The following is a 21,750-nucleotide window of genomic DNA, read 5'->3' as shown; positions in this document are numbered from 1 at the left end:
TGGAATCAACTTTATCCCCCCCCCCCCCGTTCCTTCTTTCCCCTGGCTTTTTTCTGTGACGGAACTCCTATTTGGGGACTTCCCTGGCTTTTTTCTGGCCCACGTAGGACCAGTCTGGATAGTTGGCCTTGGTGAAGATTTGACGTTTTCATCCCCTAAAAAGTTTTTGATTTGAGATTCTACTGAAATGAGGCTGCATTTTAATGTTGTACTTTAATATTGTTTTTAAGTTATACTCTAAACATAGAGTATGACAAGTGGGAGAGGTTATGGAACAGAGGAATGAAATTTACAGTATGTGTCACGTTAAGAGAAAATTTGGAGGAAATGATGTATCATTGGTACATCACACCGGTAAAATTAGATAAAATGTATAAAAGTGGAAATAAAATGTGTTGGAGATGTAAGCAGAAGGAAGGCGATTTTTACCATATGTGGTGGGCGTGTGACAAAATTTAAAAAATTTGGGAGCTCATATATAATGAACTAAAAAAAATCTTTAGGTACACCTTCTTAAAAAGACCAGAGGCATTCCTCTTAGGAATAATCGGAGATGAAATTAAAAGAGAAGACCAGAATTTATTTCAGTATGCGACAACGGCAGCCAGGATATTGATAGCTCAAAATTGGAAATCAGCAGAGACCCCCACAATTATGGATTGGCAAACAAAATTATTTGAATATGCAGAATTAGCAAGAATGACAAACAAAATTAGACATCAAAAAGAAACAAAGTTTATTAAAGAATGGAGTTAATTTGTGAAGTACATTGAAAGTAACTGCAACAAATTAAAAACTACAGTAGGCCTAACATAAACCTTGCTATGCATAAATCACAGAGTTAGAAACTGCAGGAGAAGAAAAGATATAAGAAAACCGTAACAGGATAGGAGGTAGGCCAAGACGTGTGTTAACGTTGTGTAAATAAGTGGATGATACTTAAAATGGATTAATAAGAGTGTTTTCTTTTTTATTTTTGTCAGTTTATTTTTCCTTTGTTGTATGTCTTTTGTTTTTGTGTGGAAATTTCAATAAAAAGCAAATTAAAAATAAATAATAATAATCTTGTTTTTAAGTTGTATTTTAATTAATTGTTTTTATATCTGGTGTTAGCCGCCCTGAGCCCGATCTTGGCTGGGGAGGGCGGGGTATAAATAAAATTATTTATTACTTATTTATTCATTTATTCATTCTATTATTATTATTATTATTGTTATTATTATTATTATTATCATCATCATCTCCCAGGTCCTAGGCCAACACTCTAACCACTACACACCCACTGCCTCCCTAGAGTCCTTCTGCTATGGGGCAGCTCTATAAATTCCGTAGGTAAATAAATATAGGCAAAGCAAGGATCATGTAGTCCAACCCCTTGATGACAGATGGCCATCCAATTTCTCTTTAAAAGCTTCCTGGAAAGGAGAATCCACTTGGTGCAGGTGAACATATTATTATTAAAATAAAAAAAATTCCTTCCAGTAGCACCTTAAAGACCAACTAAGTTAGTTCTTGGTATGAGCCTTCGTGTGCATGCACACTTCAGATAGAAGAAGAAGTGTGCATGCACTGAAGAAGTGTGCATGCACACGAAGGCTCATACCAAGAACTAACTTAGTTGGTCTTTAAGGTGCTACTGGAAGGAATTTTTTTATTTTGACTATGGCAGACCAACACGGCTACCTATCTGTAACTGGAACCATATTATTATTATTACATGGAGGCACCAAAATCTTTTAAGTTCATAGGGCCTCTTAGGCTCTTAATACTGTCCTGAGAAGGGCTTTGGGTCTGAGTCAGGAGCCAAGCTCCTTTTCTCACGCTCTTGCGCCTCGAAATCCAGACAGGAGCTCAGCGCAAAAAAAACTTTCCTTTCGTTTTCCGCGCTCTTCGGCCGCGAAGGCACTGCAACGCCTGCGCACGCTTTTCTGATTGGTAGAAATGTCCCCCCCCCTCCGCCAATCGTTGCTCTTGCCACGGATTCCAGCGGCCGCATCTCAGCGGGTTTCAGAGGAGGAGAGCAGAGGGCGAGGAAGGATGGAGTCGCGGCTGCATCGGCGGTGCGTTTTCATCCTAGTGGCGACTGCAGACTTTTTGCTGCGCGGCTGCGCCGGTGAGTGGCTTTGCGGGCTAAGCTGCCTCGCGCGCGCAACAGGAATTTGCGAGCGGGCAATTTACTGTGCGCGACGCATTTACTGGAGGCACAGTAAGGGTAGGCGGATTTGATCACCTTGTACCGTATCCCTAACGTAAGTCTCCCTTCCCGGTCAGTTCCTGCTGTTGCCATCACGAGAAAAAAAACTCCTTACCGTTCTGGAGCCTCGTACTCCCTCCCCCCAAAAAAAGCTAGCCTTGCATGGGGAGAAGCCTATATTTGGGGAATTTGCCCGCTTCCAAATCTTCAGCTGATCAGCTTTGTGTCACAGAATAATAGAATTGCAAAGTTGGAAGGGACCTCAGGGGTCATAGAATCATAGAGTTGGAATAGACCACAAGGGCCATCGAGTCCAACCCCCTGCCAAGCAGGAATCTCAGTTGATGCATCCATGACAGATGGCCTTCCAACCTCTGCTTAAATTTTAAGCCTTAAAAACCTCCAAGGAAGGAGAGCGAGTCCATTCCACTGTCTTTTAGATGCAATTTTCTTTAAAGAAAATATCCCTTGCGCTGCAAAGTCGTGCATGCTGTCAGGAGAAGTATAGAAGAAGCACCAGCCTTAGGCTTTGCCATAGGAAAGGGAGAGTACACAACTTCTGACAAACAGGAGTTTCCCACCCCACAATACTTTTATCTCTGTAAACACAAACACACATTGCTCCACTCATCTGGTGTTGATTGGATTCTGGACCTGGACTGAACATCTCTCTCTCTCTCTCTCTCTCTCTCTCTCTCTCTCTCTCTCTCACACACACACACACACACACACACACACACACACAGAGAGAGAGAGACAGACAGACAGACAGACAGACACAGATAGGTAGCCGTGTTGGTCTGCCATAGTCAAAATAATAAAATTCCTTCCAGTAGCACCTTAAAGACCAACTAAGTTAGTTCTTGGTATGAGCTTTCGTGTGCATGCATCTGAAGAAGTGTGCATGCACACGAAAGCTCATACCAAGAACTAACCTAGTTGGTCTTTAAGGTGCTACTGGAAGGAATTTTTTTATTTAGACAGACAGACAGACAGACAAACACTCACACACAAAACACCTTCCTCACATCTGGCTGAGCTCTTGCCAAGGCATTTAAATATTTCAGAGTAGTGGGAAATGAGCCCTGCCAGGCTTTTCAGTGTATGCAAAAATGTAATTGCCCAGGAGGATTTAAGTTTTGTGCTTCTCTTGAAACCGCCTCTGGGGAGTTTCGCTTTTGCAGGTCCCTCGAGTAGTTGTGGGGTAATCTCTGTCTTTTTGGCTGGTCTCAGAACATGCCTTCAGACTGCAGTGTTTCCCAAACTTGGGTCTCCAGCTGTTTTTGGACTACAACTCCCATCATCCCTAACTAGCAGGACCAGTTGTGTGTGTGTGTGTGTGTGTGTGTGTGAGAGAGAGAGAGAGAGAGAGAGAGAGAGAGAGAGAGAGAGAGGTGGGGAGGGGAGGAGGTCCATCATAACAGACTCTGCAGTCATTGTGAACCGCTCCCTAGAAGCTTGTGGTTCAGCAAGAGTATATAAAACAGAACTCCTTCCCCTTGAAACTTCACCTCTGCTTTGTACAGTCGTACCAGTGTGGCCAGTGTGGTGTAGTGGTTAAGAGTGGTAGTCTTGTAATCTGGGAAACCGGGTTGGAGTCTCCACTCCTCCGCATGCAGCTGCTGGGTGACCTTGGGCCAGTCACACTTCTCTGAAGTCTCTCAGCCCCACTCACCTCACAGGGTGTTTGTTGTGGGGGAGGAAGGGAAAGGAGACTGTTAGCCACTTTGAGACTCCTTCGGGTAGTGATAAAGTGGGATATCAAATCCAAACTCTTCTTCCTTCTTCTTCTACCTCAAGTTACAAATGCCTCAGGTTACAAACGCTTCAGGTTACAAACTCCGCCAACCTGGAAGAGTTACCTCGAATTGAGAACTTTGCCCCAGGATGAGAACGGAAATCGTGTGCTGGTGGCGCAGCGGCAGCAAGAGGCCCCATTAGCGAAAGCACGCCTCTAATTAAGAACAGTTTCAGGTTAAGAACAGACCCCCGGAACGGATTAAGTTCGTATAGCATCTTTCCTGATGAAGAACATATTTTTATTTGTTAAAGGGGTTGCCCAGCTTTGGAACTGAATTATTATGATTTCATTTAACATTTATGGAGCAAACTACCTTGGAAGTTGCCGGACTCTCCTCTGTTGGAAGTTTTTAAGCAGAGATTGGATGGCTGTCTGTTAAGGATTCTTTAGCTGTGATTCCTACAATCTCTCCCCCGCTCCCCAATTCCTTGGGTGTCCTTTCCGACAATGGTACGATTCTGTAATCTGATGGCCGTGGGTTTTAGCTTCCATTTGGGCTCTTTTCAGTTTTTACATAACTGTGCCAGTGCTGACCTTTGATTTTCCTTGCAACTGGGGGTGTGTGTTGATGCATAAATAACCACACATTTAAGACAGGAGAAAGAGGAAGTAGGAGCAGCTCTTCTCTTTTCCTTCCTGCATGTTCCACACACACACACACACACACACACACACACCACAAAGAGCAACAGAGGCAGAGGTACTGCTGTTGAGGAGGGTTGGGGAAAGTTTCAGGGGCTTCTCAGCCTGGGGTGGTGGTGGAAAATCCCCTCCCCCTTTTGCTCTTTTTCAGCTTCTGCTTCAGGTAGAAGTAGGAGAGGGGAGGGGACGTTGCTGCACACTGCGTCCACCACCTTGCAACACCTGCAGCTTCTGAGAGGCTGCTTTCCTCTCAAAATAAAAGTGGCAGATGTTCCGCAGGCTTGCTGAGCCTAACTGCAGTTTGACCCTGAAAGGAAGCTGAATGGGGGGGGGGGGCATGGCATAGCAAGCCACAGAAGCTCCCCAGGTGCGTGCAGTTCACAGCCAAATCTCCTGCAGTTTCCCCCCCAGCCACTCTGGGTAAAATCCACCCCACATAGTGCACTTTTCATTGCAGAATTTACACAGATGTAGACCTACAACTATATTCCTCTATCAACTGCACAATAGTAGATGGCGCCCCCAAATTTCTGTCACTTGTCATTTACAATTGTTTTATTCAGTACAGTGGTACCTCGGATTACAGACGCTTCGGGTTACAGACGTTTCAGGTTGCAGACTCCGCTAACCCAGAAATAGTACCTCGGGTTAAGAACTTTGCTTCAGGATGAAAACAGAAATTGTGCGGCAGCAGGAGGCCTCATTAGCTAAAGTTGTGCTTCAGGTTAAAAACAGTTTCAGGTTAAGAACAGACCTCCAGAACAGATTAAGTTCTTAACCCGAGGTACCACTGTATAGTTTTCTTTCAAAACATGCCTGAGATGGGGGTGGGTGGGTTTGCAACTGAATCCCAATAAAACTGCCCCATAGAAGCAGATTTCTGTGCTCATAGTTTTATTTCTGTAAACCAGAAAGAGCTGTCAACAAACAAAATGCCACACAGTGTCTAGATAGCCAAAGCTTCTCTGCTTCTCTCTCGATCAGGTGCCTGGGGTGGCATGTGTGCCCTGTGCCCAGGGGTGGAGCTGTTAGGGTATAGTTCCATTCCACCTTTAGAACAGATATGTGTATTATTGCATGTCACATGTCTGTTTACAGTCCAGCACAGTCTGCTGGGAACTTCCGTTGTGTATTGCTTTTGCTTTACTGCTGTTTGCTTGGACACGAAGGGAAGCAGATATGTTTTTCCTTTGTTCCTGAACTATGCTGAATAAACGCCTGTAAAAATGCTTACACATGTCTCTGTCCGCCGCTTCTGTTGTGAGAAGTTATTCACTCTGCTGATAAGAGCGTGCTCAGCTTCTGAGGCTTGAGTCGCTGATTGATGCTGGAGCCAGCTGGGGGCCTGCCAAATGCCCCCATCTCCCCAGATGCATCCCAACAGGGGCAGCCTCCCGTGGGGAAGGGGCGAGCCAGGGCAGGAAGCTCCACGGGGCCTCCAAGGAGTCTGCCTGCCTCCTCCCACTCAGCCCCCCTCAGCTGAGTGGGAGGTGGTGGGCGGACCATTGGGGCAGCATGGGGCCTGTGGGCACCCAAAGCCACCACGTCACTCCCAGGAGAGATGCGTGGCTTGGGTGCACTGCAGGTCCCACAGTGAGTGACCCCTGGCATTTTGTCACCCTCCCTCAGTGGTGACACCCAGGGCTCCCACAGCACCCCCTTCCTCCGCCCCTGACACTGGTGGAAGGAAACCCATCCCATCCTGTTTTGCTACTACAGACAGAATGGGAAACTGCCACCCCCACCAAGGCCTTACTTACTGGGGTTGTGTGGCTGGGCTCTGGCTTCTGGGCTCTGGCAAGATCTCACGAGAGCCCACAAGATTTTGCAGGGCTCTCTTGAGATCTTTCTGGAACCGGGAAGCCGCTGCCACCACTTCTCCTCACCCTCCAGGATGGTGGTGGAGCCCATGGCAGTGTCCCTCGCAGATCGCTTGAGCTCTGCCCCTCTTTCTCCTCTCCAGGCTCCTCCTTCCACAAGTTCCAGCTTATCTACATATCTGTGTCAGAACCTGATCAGACAATGCCCAAGTTCACTGCTTTGGGGTATGCAGATGACCAGCTCGTCACTCGCTTTGATAGCAACACAGAAGAGGGGGTGCCTCAAGTCTCCTGGGCTAAAAAGCTGAAGGAGGATATTCATGAGTACTGGGACAGGTACACCAAGGTCTTGGAGGACAGTGAGCGGTGGTTTGAAAATTATCACCGTATCATAAGGCAGTACTACAACCACAGCAAGGGTGAGTGTATGTAAGAAAGGGCCGAATCTGTCGATTTCAGTTCAGTTCTCGTTTCTGCATCAGTTTGCACTTAAAAAGGAAGTCCTCATTAACATGTTAGTGTGAATTTCTCCTAATACATCAACATCTCCCCCAACAATGAACCTTTTTTCAGTTTCCCCAAATGTATTGCATTTTTCTATGACCTTCATGAATTTATGCATTTTTATGCACACTTTGTCCAGGTGTTGCAGTTTTGTTCACATTACCTGGCTGGAGAACTCCATAGCAAAATTGGGAGAACTGCAAAATTGAAGGATGAGTCTGTTGCGACCATCATATTGTTTGAGATAGTGCAGTTTAAGTAGGTTCACCTATAGAAGTGGACTAAACTGAACTGACCCCCCCCCCCCAATCCCTGGTGGTGAAAGAGATTTGAATTCGCCACACACTATGCACATTGAATGCTGGTTGGGAGGGAAGGGGGCAGAGAGAGAGATGAGCTTAAGAAAGTGTTTTTTCTGGGGAGGTGGGCAAGGTAAACAATCCAGCTATATTGGATAATATGCATAACTACCACCAGAGAACACATCTACCTTTCCTGGTAGATCTTGTGACTGAAGGTCACTTGGCCTATATAGGATGCAGGCAAAGCCTATATAAGAGGCATAATTATTTTTTAAAAGTGATTTTTAAAAATAATATTTCAACAAGGGACTCTTCTAAGAAATAAGGTTAGCACTTTGGAATGACTACATAAGCAAAATAGAGATCCACAAATATATTGTCAGGAAAAAGCAGCAATGCAAGAGCAAGCTGCAGGTGTCTGGAATGCAAAACAGGATGTTGATGTGTGGGACTGTACTATTGGAAAAAAGGGGCAGTCTATTCAGTGTACTGAGCACCGGATGTTAGCTCAGAGTGTCATCTGACCTGTACTGGAAGTACAGGGGTGGAGTTTAGACTCTACTGCTGGAGTCTGGAGAGTGCAGACACGTTTCTCTGTACTGCTGGAATGACAGGAATAAAGACATGTAAATAGATTTCTGTCTGACTCTTTCCCCTCCCTGGGGGAAGCAGGGAGGAGGGAGGAGGGTGTGTTCTTCTCACGTTTGAGGAGGATCGCCGATTTGTGACCTTGCCTGTATCCTGCCGGGAGACGCAGATGGGGAGGTCAACAAGGATTCAAGCCGAATGCCTGGAGTGAGGCCAGTTACCTCTGAGTCTGCGGCTGAGTATCCGACATATATGACCAATGAAAGGGTACTAAACAACAGCTTGAGCTGGATACAGCTCAATGGATACAGGTGGTCTTTCTTCATGACATAGAAAAACCCTTATTGGAAATAATAACAGAAGTCACGTGCATTAACAGATTGATTTCTTCCATGATTTAAGCAAAGATAGTTTTGATTCAATAAGGCTGAATGATATCATTGTAAAATATATCAATTTAGATCAAGCAGGTTGAAAGGTAGGAAACCTGCAACAAGTATCAGAAGACTAAGAAACACAATACGGATCACACATAGGAGCAAACAACCCCATGCTTTTCTGTTTCTACGGAAAAAGCATTTGATAGAGTAGAATTGATTTAGTCGCTTAAAGTATTAGACTATTTCAGTTTGGGTGTGGAATTTATCAACTGGATCTGACTTTTGTATCAATACCCAGAAGCACAAATAGTGATGAATGGAGCATTGTCAGAGAGATTCAATCTATCTAGAAGAACCAAATAGGGCTTGAGATCTGATGGTGAAAAGTGGTTGTTGTTGTTTTTGAGAGGGTGGTCTGCACCTGTTCTAATGCCCCCATTGTGATCTCATCATGGGTGTCTTTTTCAGGTTTTCATACCTGGCAGATGATGGTTGGCTCTGAGGTGAGTCCACACGGGAGCAATGAAGCATATTGGACGTTTGGCTATGATGGGAGGGACTTTCTCAGCCTTGACAAGGAGGCTGATGCCTGGATTGCAGCAGATGCGGTGGCCCAAGTGATTGAGAAGATGTGGGAGGCTGACAGTTCCATGATCCCACGTTTCAAGTTCTTAGTGGAGGTGGTTTTCATTGAATGGCTGCAGAAATATGAAGCCTACGCAAAGGAGGCTCTGCTGCGGAAAGGTGAGGGGGCAACAGAGGTGGGGGAAGATGGCATATTTCATTTGGTTAATTGGTTAGATAGTTATAAAAATATTTCTACACTGCTTTGTCACAACAAATATCTCCAAGCAGTTTACAGTAATAAAACTATAAAACCATGCAATAAAACATTTAAACAGTCAAAACCAGACATCAGTTAACTATTGCAGATGGTTATAGTCTTAATTGCCTGCATAAGCCATGTGGCATAGAAATGTTTTCAGTAAGCATTTAAAAATTGGGACTTGAAGGTGCTTGCCAAATTTCTATTGGCAGAGTGTTCCAAAGGAATGGACTGATGACACTAAAGTCTTGGTTTCTTGGGTCAGCAATCATTTTCACTGGTCCTGGAAGACCTACATGGGCTCCCAGTATGTTTTCGAGCACAATTCAAAGTGTTGGTGCTGACCTTTAAAGCCCTAAACTGCCTCGGCCCACTATACCTGAAGGAGCGTCTCCACTCCCATTGTTCAGCCCGGACACTGAGGTCCAGCTCCGAGGGCCTTCTGGCGGTTCCCTCATTGCGAGAAGTGAGGTTACAGGGAACCAGGCAGAGGACCTTCTTGGTAGTGGCGCCCTCCCTGTGGTACACCCTCCCAACAGATGTCAAGGAAATAAACAACTATCTATTTAGATAGTTCTGTATTGGGAAATTTTTTATGTCTGATAAATTTAGATTCAACCAAATTCCTTGGGGAAGTTGTTTTTGGACAATGCTGCATTCCTGTCATTCTAGGAATAATCAGAGGTTGTGAGTGCCAATGAGGTACTTAAGTGTTTATCGCAAGGAAGCTACTTTGTACAATAGCTCCTATGGAAATGTGTCTCTTGGGGATGCTCTAGGCCTGAGATCGTAATCTCTGGGGTGGGGCATAGTTCAGTGTTCGTCCTGCCAGCCACTGGATAGCCTCGTGTGTTAACTAAAGTGCTGCCATTTTTGCAGAACCCCCAGTAGTCAAGGTAACTAGGAAGCCAAACAATGATGGCATGGAAACTCTCATCTGCCGGGCCCACGGCTTCTATCCCAAGGAGATCAACTCTACCTGGAGAAAGGATGGGGAGACTTCTGGGCAGGATACAGTTCATGGGGGCGTTCTCCCCAACTCAGATGGAACCTACTACAACTGGCTCAGCATCAAGATCAACCCCAAAGACAGGAACCACTATTGGTGCCATGTGGAGCATATTGGCCTACAGAAGCCTATGGACGTGCCCTCAGAAGAACCTGGTGAGAGATTGCGGGGAGACGAATGGGATGGAAGTATGCCCAATCTGCTCTGAACTCAAATTTAGATATTCTAAATAATAATACTTCTATCATTTATACCCTGCCCATCTGGCCATCTCCCACTCTGGGAGGCTTCCAGCACATATTAAAGCATAATGATACGTCAAACATCAAAAACATCTCAATACAGGGCTGCCTTCAGATGTCTTTAAAAGTTACGTAGTTCTTTATCTCCTTGACATCTGATAGGAGGGCATTCCATATAGAGAGTGCCATTACCAAGATGACCCTTTGCCTGGCTCCCTGTAACTTCACTTCTCGTAGTAAGGGAACCTCCGGAAGGCACGCGAAGCTGGATCTCAGTGTCTCGGCTGAGCGATGGGGGTGGAGCCGCTCCTTCAAGTATACAGTACTGGCAAAAGTTGGCTGCCATCTTTCCCCTGGTAAGCCCGAGTGGTTGCAATGTCCTGGAATGTTCACAAATATTTTATGTATATTGAAGTATATTGAAGGTGAATGCCAGATGTTGATGAGTAAAACCTTATTAAGGCATCCCTCTGTAGGGAGAGAATGACCTTTCACTCCAGCCCCGGAAGGACTCTTGCAAAGCTGGGTGGGTGAAGAAGGGTGGGATGGGCCATCCTTCACTATTCCCCCTTTGTACCACTGAACCTCTCTGAATTTCATGAGCTCCTAAGTCCTGTGGCCATCTTTGGTTTCCTCCCATGAAAAGCAAAGACTCTTCTTGGTTTCCCTTCAATTATTCTCCTCTTCCTCCCCTCCCACCATTCAACTTTAGGCTCCCACATGGGGATCATAATTGGCAGCATCCTGAGCGGAATCTTCCTCCTGGTGGCTGTGAGTGTTGGGATCTATGTGCACATCAGTAAGTATGTTTGGGGCCGCATTTGCTACCAGGTTGCAGTCAGTCATTCTGTGGGCTAAAGTGATTCCCTTTCCTACTGATACTCTCCATTCTGGGAAGGATGCATCCATTTGGTTTACAGTTTTGGGGAGCAGTTTTGCTGCTCTCCCCTGCTGGGCCTCCCCTGCTTATCTCCCCTGCCACTGATGCATTAGTTTAAAGCAGGGGTCTGCAACCTTTAAGACAAACAGAGCCACTTGGACCGGTTTCCGAAGGGGGAAAAAAACTGGGAGCCGCAAAACTCTTCATTATAAAAATAACTTTTTTGTCACTTTTTTATTATTTCTTTGTTTGACCCCTCAGAATTACTCCCCCTCATAGAAATAAATGTTAAATTAACAAGTTACCTTTTGTGTGTGTGTGTGTGTGTGTGTGTGTGTGTGTGTGTTCTTCACTCCCCTTCAAAACAGTGACCAGCGTACATGCCCCCTTTCAATGCAGTGACCAGCGTACACGCCCCTTACAATGTAGTGGGCGGGCGGGTGGGAAGGTGACGTTGGGACGGTGCGTGACTAACGCACGCACCGCCCTCATGTGACGTCACAGCCAGTACAGCGCCCGCCACAGTGGGGAGTGTCGGGGCGCACAATGCGCCTCCTCCCCTCGCTAGTATCCGCCCCGGAGCCGCGGCAAAGGTGTAAAAGAGCCACATGCGGCTCCGGAGCCACGGGTTGTTGACCCCTAGTTTAAAGGTTTGTAACTCTTAGCATATATGTGTGTTTGTCACGGGTTTTGTCTCTGGCTAAAACAGTAAGACAGCTCATCAGAGAAGGGCATGTGTGTGTGTGTGTGTGTGTGTGAGAGAGAGAGAGAGAGAGAGAGAGAGAGAGAGAGAGAGGTGTAAGCGCCGTGGATCTGGGCCCATAACCCTGTTGTTGGCATGCGACCAAGGAAACGGGGGCAATTGGCAGGCCCCCAGCTGGCTCCAGCCCACCGGCCACTGTGCCGGGCGATCTCCAGTCCTTGGTGAAGCATCAGCGACCCGAGCTTCAGAAGCTAGGGCACGCTACTCAGCAGAGTAAACGCTACGCAACAGAGGTGGCAGGAGAAGTTGTGTGAGCAGATTTACAAGCAGTTTATTCAGCGTACATCAGGACAAAAGGAAAACATGTCCGATCTCCTTTGTGTCCAAAGCAAGGCAGCATAAGCAAAAGCAGAAGTTCCCAGCAAGCTGTGCTGGAGTGTAAACAGACATGTGACATACAACAATTCCACACATCTGTTCTTAAGGTGGAACAGAATATCCCAGCACCCCCATCCTTGCTCACCCACCCAGAGACACTAACCTCCTTCTCCATTCCCTCTTTTGCAGCTAAGAAACAAGGGTCTGGCAGCTCCAGTGGGGGTAAGTTTGTGGGGATAAGCAGGGGCAAGTGTGTGAAGAAGAGCAATTCTGTCTTTCACTAAGGCTGTTCCAGTGAAATCATCTTTGCAAATAAACTGTACCTGCAAAACCCTTTTAAGGGTTCTGTTTAAGGGACGCGGGTGGCGCTGTGGGTTAAACCACAGAGCCTAGGACTTGCCAATCAGAAGGTCAGCGGTTCGAATCCCCATGACGGGGTGAGCTCCCGTTGCTCAGTCCCTGCTCCTGCCAACCTAGCAGTTCGAAAGCATGTCAAAGTGCAAGTAAATAGGTACCGCTCTGGCAGGAAGATAAACGGCATTTTCATGCGCTGCTCTGGTTCGCCAGAAGCGGCTTAGTCATACTGGCCACATGACCCAGAAGCTGTACGCCGGCTCCCTCGGCCAATAAAGCGAGATGAGTGCCGCAACCCCAGAGTCGGCTGCGACTAGACCTAATGGTCATGTGTCCCTTTACCTTTACCTTTACTCACATATTAATAATCTGCACTTTAAAACATTTCAAGAGAACAAAACAATCCAACGTATCCATAAAAAGCATCACTAGATGGTAATTGGTTAGAAAGAGAAAATTCATGTTAACAAAGGCCTGTCATAAAAGGTATAGCTTTTAAGAGATTCTGAAAGAAGATGGGGATGGTTCCTTTATGGGCATTCTTACTTTCATTTTGCTTATTAAGGTTATTTGTCGCTTCTTTTGCAAAAGTAACTCAGAGTAACTTTAAACAATTAGGAACAGGGCAGTGTCCTAGTTACAGTTAACTGGAGCTCTTGGAACTACCAGTCGTGCCTTACCAGAGGATCTCAGTGATTGAGATGGGACCTAAAGAATCAGACTTTCTTTGACCATGTTCTTTTCCTACCTGGTTTATATTTCTAAAGGGAAGCTTCTTCCCTCTTGGTTGGATTCCAAACCCCCTGCTTAAACGGTGCAAGAAGTCAGCTTCTCCGCGTTTGAGGTGGAGTCCATGTTTTCTCCATTTTAGCTTGGCCAAAGCAGTTGATTCCAAAACAGAAATACGGTTTTTGGAGTAAGAAATCAAATAACACAGAGTGGATGAAACAGGGATATGTGTTTTCTTTTAACCATGGCTGTGGAGCTTGCCAGAAATAGGCTGCCAGAACAGAGCCAGCATGAAGGGGGTGTAGAAGAAGAGTTTGGATTTGATATCCCACTTTATCACTATCCTAAGGAGTCTCAAAGCGGCTAACAATTTCCTTTCCCTTCCTCCCCCACAACAAACACTCTGTGAGGTGAGTGGGGCTGAGAGACTTGAGAGAAGTGTGACTAGCCCAAGGTCACTCAGCAGCTGCATGTGGAGGAGAAGGGAAGCGAACCCAGTTCACCAGATTACGAGTCCACTGCTCTTAACCATTCCACCACACCGAGGTGGCATTGAAAGGGGAGCAATGAAAATGAATGCATGATTCACCCCCTCCCCTAGAAATTAGCTGAGTCAATATTAACAAATGGCCAACACTGAATCCAATTAATTATCTAAAGATACCTGGAGAAACAGAGACTTTACCAGCAGGTGACAAAATGTGAGGACAGTGTTCCAAGTTAATGGTGATGCTCTGCTGAAAACTTTGGTTTGAGTAGAAATGAAATGAATATGAGATAATATTGTGGGACAGCAAGGAGGGCTTCTGCAGCTGATCCTAGGAATATGGCTGGTACATAAGGTGGTCCTTCAGGTAACCTGGTCTGCTTAGGGCTTTGTCCACTTGCAGTAGAACCTTGAACTTAAGTGGGTAATATCCTGACAACCAGTACAGAAGTTTCAGTTTGGGGAAGGGAAAGTTTTGGAACTAAGGTTGACCCAAAGCGGTTTAAAAACAGGGAACTCAGAACCCAGTGGGATAGAAGAATGTCAGCACACCCGATCCTCGGCCCTCACTACTTCCTCCTGCTGGGTTGTGGTTTTGGTGGTGCTGCCGCAGCTTTCAGACAGCGAATGAATGGAGCACTTCCCAGAGCTTGATGAGGTGCTAAGCCACAACTACACGTTTCCTCAATCAAATTCACACAAACACCCCCCCCTTGCACTTGATGGACCTTGGGGTCTCAAATTTCAGTGGCTCCCTGTACAACATCAAAATTTGGCACCACCCGCCTTGCGCCTTCCATTCTACATCATAGTTGTGGCACCCCCTGCAGTGCCCCCGAGACTCTGCAACTATGATGTACCAGGGGGCATGCTCCCCTAAATCTGCCTCTGCCCCCCACCATTTTGAAACCAAATGACCTAGGCACATAGAAACCACAGAATCATAGAACATGAGAAGGAAGTCTCCCCTTGAGTCTGGTCCATGCAAGGACTTAATGAGCCAATCTTAAAAGATTGTGTATTAATGTTTTAAAAAAAGTTTTACATCGGAAAAATATGGCACTTGTTACAAGAAACAGCCACATCTATCCACCCCCATCCTGTCCCCACAGTGGCCAACGAGGTGCAGATTCTGTAGGTTTCTCTGTCATTTGAGGATTAGGTTGTGGGTCCCCTCCCTCCCCACCTCTCTCTGCCAAGAGAAATCTTTTGGTTTCATCTGTTTGGCTCCATGCGCAGCAGACGCTCCCTGTTTTATCTCTCTCTCTCTCTCTCTCTCTCTCTCTCTCTCCTTTTTTTTGGGGGGGGGATGAAAAAATTCTTTATTGAAATTCATTAATGTCATTACAGATTTAACTTCACACATATACATACTATATATATATATATATATATATATATGCAGGTTTTGGTGTCCTCGGGTGTCTTCCCGTGTAAAAGTTGGGGTGTCTAGGCGACGTTTCGACGAGGTCTCACTCGTCATCTTCAGGCTGGTGCTTTCGGTTTCTTGTTACTGGAACAGAGCGGGATCTCAGTGTTTGAGTTCCTATAAATACTGTAGAGGGGTGTGGTGTATTGCCTCAAAAGTTCTGGGCAGAGGGGAAGTTCCCAGGCTAGTGTTCTTTTCTTCTTTTGTTCCTTAATTACTTGAGGGATATCTTGAGTGATTACTTGAGTGATATTCTGAGTACCACTTAGGTGGGTCATTGGGTGTGGATTAGTTGCTAAAGCCTTCGTGTCTTGACCTCTTGAATTTGTGAAGAGTTTTTCTGGGAAGATGGCTGTACTGCACTTAGTTGTGCTTTGGCTTGGCTTCGTGTATAGGGGCGAGCTGTGGTTTTGTGCCCTGTGCCAGCCAGATCTGTGTAGGGATTGCAGGGGGGTGCAGCATCCGGAGGTGCCACTATGGTTTGGTTACTGGATGGTGTCTGTAATTTATCTGTGGAGAGGGTCTGGGTTTGGGTCTGGTGTGGTTGATTGGTGGTGGCGTTCTGTGTGCCTCTGGATCTGGTGTCGGTTTTTGTGGGGAGGGCTAATTTCCAGATGTCTGGCAGGCGGGACGTGTCGTCACGCTTGTTCATGTTGTGAGGGTGTTTCTCTATCTCGATGGCTTCCATGATTATTCTCTTGTGGTGATGTTCCATGTTAAAGAGCAATTTGGAATCTGCAAAATTAATTTCGTGTCCTGTTTCTTTCATGTGTTGGAAAAGAGAGGAAGATTTTTCTTCTTTTTTGACGGCATTCTTGTGTTCTGCGATACGTGCATTTATTCGTCTGTTTGTTTGTCCAATGTACGTGGCTGGGCAGACTTTGCAGGGTATTTCATAGACCCCTTGGTTTTCCAACTGGATTTTATCTTTGGGGTTTCTGAGGATATTGGCTATTTTTTGGTTGGTGCAAAAGGCTGTTTTGATATTGTGTTTATGGAGGATTTTGCTAATTTTATCTGTAGTGCCCTTGATATAAGGAAGGAGGGCCATGCCATTGTTTTCTTCTGTGTCTTGGTTTTTGGGGGGTGTTTCTTTTTGGATAAGCTTCGTAACCCTGTTTTGCTGGTATCCATTGGCGATTAACACATTTGAGAGATTCTGTAACTCAGTTGTCAAGTGGTCTTTGTCAGTCAGGCGTTTGGTTCTGGAGATGAGGGTCTTGGCTACGGAGTTTATTTGTGCAGGGTGGTGGTGTGATTGAGCATGTAAGTAGCGGTTGGTGTGTGTTTTTTTCCGGTAGATAGTGTGTCCACAAAAAACACACACCAACCGCTACTTACATGCTCAATCACACCACCACCCTGCACAAATAAACTCCGTAGCCAAGACCCTCATCTCCAGAACCAAACGCCTGACTGACAAAGACCACTTGACAACTGAGTTACAGAATCTCTCAAATGTGTTAATCGCCAATGGATACCAGCAAAACAGGGTTACGAAGCTTATCCAAAAAGAAACACCCCCCAAAAACCAAGACACAGAAGAAAACAATGGCATGGCCCTCCTTCCTTATATCAAGGGCACTACAGATAAAATTAGCAAAATCCTCCATAAACACAATATCAAAACAGCCTTTTGCACCAACCAAAAAATAGCCAATATCCTCAGAAACCCCAAAGATAAAATCCAGTTGGAAAACCAAGGGGTCTATGAAATACCCTGCAAAGTCTGCCCAGCCACGTACATTGGACAAACAAACAGACGAATAAATGCACGTATCGCAGAACACAAGAATGCCGTCAAAAAAGAAGAAAAATCTTCCTCTCTTTTCCAACACATGAAAGAAACAGGACACGAAATTAATTTTGCAGATTCCAAATTGCTCTTTAACATGGAACATCACCACAAGAGAATAATCATGGAAGCCATCGAGATAGAGAAACACCCTCACAACATGAACAAGCGTGACGACACGTCCCGCCTGCCAGACATCTGGAAATTAGCCCTCCCCACAAAAACCGACACCAGATCCAGAGGCACACAGAACGCCACCACCAATCAACCACACCAGACCCAAACCCAGACCCTCTCCACAGATAAATTACAGACACCATCCAGTAACCAAACCATAGTGGCACCTCCGGATGCTGCACCCCCCTGCAATCCCTACACAGATCTGGCTGGCACAGGGCACAAAACCACAGCTCGCCCCTATACACGAAGCCAAGCCAAAGCACAACTAAGTGCAGTACAGCCATCTTCCCAGAAAAACTCTTCACAAATTCAAGAGGTCAAGACACGAAGGCTTTAGCAACTAATCCACACCCAATGACCCACCTAAGTGGTACTCAGAATATCACTCAAGTAATCACTCAAGATATCCCTCAAGTAATTAAGGAACAAAAGAAGAAAAGAACACTAGCCTGGGAACTTCCCCTCTGCCCAGAACTTTTGAGGCAATACACCACACCCCTCTACAGTATTTATAGGAACTCAAACACTGAGATCCCGCTCTGTTCCAGTAACAAGAAACCGAAAGCACCAGCCTGAAGATGACGAGTGAGACCTCGTCGAAACGTCGCCTAGACACCCCAACTTTTACACGGGAAGACACCCGAGGACACCAAAACCTGCATTCCTGTACCCGTGAAAATCTACGAAAACAAATATATATATATATATATATATATATATATATATATATATATGCTTTCGTAGATTTTCACGGGTACAGGAATGCAGGTTTTGGTGTCTTCGGGTGTCTTCCCGTGTAAGAGTTGGGGTGTCTAGGCGACGTTTCGACGAGGTCTCACTCGTCATCTTCAGGCTGGTGCTTTCGGCTTCTTGTTACTGGAACAGAGCAGGATCTCAGTGTTTGAGTTCCTATAAATACTGTTGAGGGGGTGTGGTGTATAGCCTCCGACGTTCTGGGCAGAGAGGAAGTTCCCAGGTTAGGAACAAAAGAAGAAAAGGCACACTAACCTGGGAACTTCCTCTCTGCCCAGAACGTCGGAGGCTATACACCACACCCCCTCAACAGTATTTATAGGAACTCAAACACTGAGATCCTGCTCTGTTCCAGTAACAAGAAGCCGAAAGCACCAGCCTGAAGATGACGAGTGAGACCTCGTCGAAACGTCGCCTAGACACCCCAACTCTTACACGGGAAGACACCCGAAGACACCAAAACCTGCATTCCTGTACCCGTGAAAATCTATGAAAGCAAATATATATATATATATATATATATATATATATATATATATATATATATATATATATATACTAACACATTCTATGTTAAACTAATTTAAGAATATATATATTCTTAAATTAGTTTAACATAGAATGTTAATTTGACCTTCTAATTCCACTTAGATATCAGCTAAGCTAAAATCATATAAAATAAAATAAAATAAAACAACAAACTGAAGTAAAATAAATATAGACTTCCCATCATTTCCTGATATAATTGACATTTCCTTCCAGTGGCACCTTAAAGACCAACTAAGTTAGTTCTTGGTATGAGCTTTCGTGTGCATGCACACTTCTTCAGATACACTGAAACAGAAGTTGCCAGATCCTTCTATATAGTGAGAAGGTGGGGAGGGGTATTACTCAGAAGGGTAGTGAGAATGGGAGATGAGCAGAGTAAGGTGCTACTGGAAGGAATTTTTTTATTTTGACTATGGCAGACCAACACGGCTACCTATCTATAATTGACATTTGTGATTTTGAATGTACTTATAATTATTACCTTACATTTAATATACAGTCATACTTCGGGATGAATACGCGGTCGTGCAGTCACATGTTACGTTCACTTCAGGATGCGAACGGGGCTCCGGAACGGATCCCGTTCGCATCCAGAGGTACCACTGTACTTTCTAATACTTTCTTACAACCTAGCGTACCGATTTTCCTTTATTTCTTAATATTTTATTTACACAAGGGTCATTCAGACACTGCCATAGATAATATGTCGCTGTTTGTTTGTTTTTTGTAAGTATCTGTTTTATCTCTCTCTTTGCAGTATGACCAATCATGGGGACGCAATTCTGGGACAATGAGAGAGAATCCATGCTCTGAACCCAATTTTGTCCTCTGGGGAGTCCTTCAGCTTGGCTGGAACCAAGATATACTTTGGATCTTTGTCTTTCACTCTTTTTTTAATGTCACAGGCCTTGGCTTGAGATGAAGTGCTTCTGGATAGCCCTGAGACATACTTGCACCTGGAGGAAAATTCTAAGACTTGCACCCGGGTGGGGGACTCTTAGTTGATGTGGGGGTTTTTTGGTATTAACAGTGTAATCAGAAGAATTTCAGAAGAGGCTGCGGGATCAGGCCAAACTAGAAGCTGAAAGGTCAAACTAGAAGCACAACAGCAGTCTCCCCTTCTCTGATGCCCAGTAGCTGGTCTTCAGAGGCAAGATGTTTTTGATAATGGAGTGATGACATAGACATTATGGCTAGTGGCTACTGATAGCCTTATATGAAATTTTCTGGACTCCTTTTAAAGTTATCCTGCATCTCTTTACCTTGACCTCTAAGAGCTGTTCTGAGACCCACCACCTTTGTTTTGTGCTGTTCTGTTTCATTTGGAATAATTAGGCCTGTTTAATAATTGTAATAGAGTCACCTGTTTTTATAATGGTATTTTGCATTGTGGTTTATTAACGAAAAATATTTATCATTTTCAGGTTTATACATTTTATTAATTTTACAATCATTTTAACATTTCAAAACTTGACTTCCTTCTCCCTCTTTCTGCTGTTCTTTAAATTTATTTTTTAATATCTTCTGCATCTCCAAATTCATTTAATTTGCTCATTTATTTATCTACTTTAAATATATATTCTTATGAAACTGCAGGTTATTACAATAATCCTCCCAATGTTTTTATCTGTTTGCAATTTATCTGTAAATATTCAATAAACCATTTCCATTTTTTTTAAATAAAAAGCTTGTTATCTTGATTTCTTATTCTTCCGACAAGTTTTGCCATTTCTGCATATTCCATAAGTTTTTGTATCCATTCTTCCTTTGCTGGGACTTCTGCTTCTTTCCATTTTGGGGCAAGTAGCATTCTTGCTGCTCTAGCAGCATACATGAATAAATTCCTGTACAATTTAGGTAGTTCTGTCCCTATAAATCTCAAAAGAAAAGCTGCTGGTGTTTGTTTTTTTACAAATTGTTATGTACTGAAGTTCGCACCCTGGGCCAGCAGGGGGATACTGTAGATAGTTATGAAAATGAAGGATCGAAAGTGACGTTCAGTGATTGGATAGTTTGTATGCAAATGAAGGATTGAAAGTGACGTTCAGTGATTGGATAGTTTTAGAAAGTTGCTACAGTTACGTTGTTCTGGAGCTCTATATAAGCAAGCTGGCTGAACCCTTCAGTTCAGTTCTGTTCTGGCCTCTGAATAAACAAGAGCTGTTTGAAGAATCGTTGTGTTGTCTGATATGTTCGCCCACAACTTAACACAAATGTTATTTTAAACATCCTTTTCAATTCATTATATATCATTTCCTGGTATATTGCAGTGTTGTTAGCTGCCAGAAAGCTGGGTAATAAGCAAACAAACGCGGGAAGCCCACAAGCGGGAACTTAATCTGGTCATATTCTTTCCCCACTTCAGATTGCCAGCACCTGGCAGTGCCTTAGTATTTAACACTCAGATCATAAAGTTATTGTAATGGAATGGAAGAGTAAAGACCCAACAGCACGGAGGTGGAGAATAAATGACAGTTTGTTAGATAATACAGAAATATTAGAAAGAACTAAAAAAAATCTAAATACATACTTTGAATTAAATCTGAATAAAGGTATCGATATGAATGTAGTCTGGGATGCAAGTAAAATAGCCAAACTAACAGCAAAAATTTGACATCAGGGTGATCAAACATATCAAAAAGAATGGGGGGAAATTATGTTATATATAGAGAAGATGATGTGAAATAGGGAAAGCAGTAGAACTGAAATAAACCCCATAATGGGAAAATACAAAGAAATTTATTGGACAATAATATCAAAGTGAATTAAAAATGTATATTACGACCAAGGTTGAACAGTATTTGTAAATGAATATAGACAGACAACAAGAATTGTATATATAGAAAGATTTGTTTGTTTACGGACATTTCATGGACAAAAATTGAAGAAGTACAACTATATACAAAATGGATAAAGACAATGCGAAAAGTTAAAGACGACACAAAAAAGCCAGAAGGAAGGAGGAAAGTCAGCTCTTGAGAGCAAGAATAAATGTAAAATGTAATATAATATGTGCATGTATAGTATGTAATTATAAAAAACCAATAAAGATCATCTTTATTAAAAAAAAAAAAATAGCATGGGGGTGGGGGTCACAGGGGTGGCTGCCCCAGGAACACAATTGCTAGGGGTGCAAAATGTCAGCACCCGGTTCTGCCTCAATACAGTTGGGTGCTTCCATCACTGGGCTCTGCTTAAAATGGCT

At 44.3% G+C, this 21,750-nt stretch overlaps 1 protein-coding gene across 3 annotated transcripts; it reads left to right on the top strand.

Moving 5' to 3' along the window:
• Nucleotides 1–1,984: 1,984 nt before the first annotated feature.
• On the top strand, nt 1,985–21,620 carry LOC310701757 (major histocompatibility complex class I-related gene protein-like). Of its 3 annotated transcripts, none has more exons than XM_083493089.1 (7): nt 1,985–2,113; nt 6,601–6,876; nt 8,700–8,975; nt 9,937–10,221; nt 11,021–11,107; nt 12,459–12,491; nt 19,303–21,620. In XM_083493089.1, the coding sequence occupies exons 1-7, from the start codon at nt 2,038–2,040 to the stop codon at nt 19,305–19,307; spliced, it is 1,038 nt and encodes a 345-aa protein (XP_083349215.1). In that variant the 5' UTR covers nt 1,985–2,037; the 3' UTR covers nt 19,308–21,620. The 3 variants fall into 3 exon arrangements, with proteins under 3 accessions (XP_083349215.1, XP_083349216.1, XP_083349214.1); XM_083493088.1 differs by having other exon boundaries at nt 2,016–2,212; nt 19,303–20,231; XM_083493090.1 differs by lacking the exon at nt 12,459–12,491 and having other exon boundaries at nt 19,303–20,231.
• Nucleotides 21,621–21,750: the final 130 nt, after the last annotated feature.

This window comes from Podarcis liolepis, assembly GCF_965112155.1.
Source record: "Podarcis liolepis genome assembly, chromosome: 2".
Taxonomy (NCBI): Eukaryota; Metazoa; Chordata; class Lepidosauria; order Squamata; family Lacertidae; genus Podarcis; species Podarcis liolepis.
Note: the sequence above shows the minus strand (reverse complement) of the source record. Positions and strands in the feature narration are given on the sequence as shown.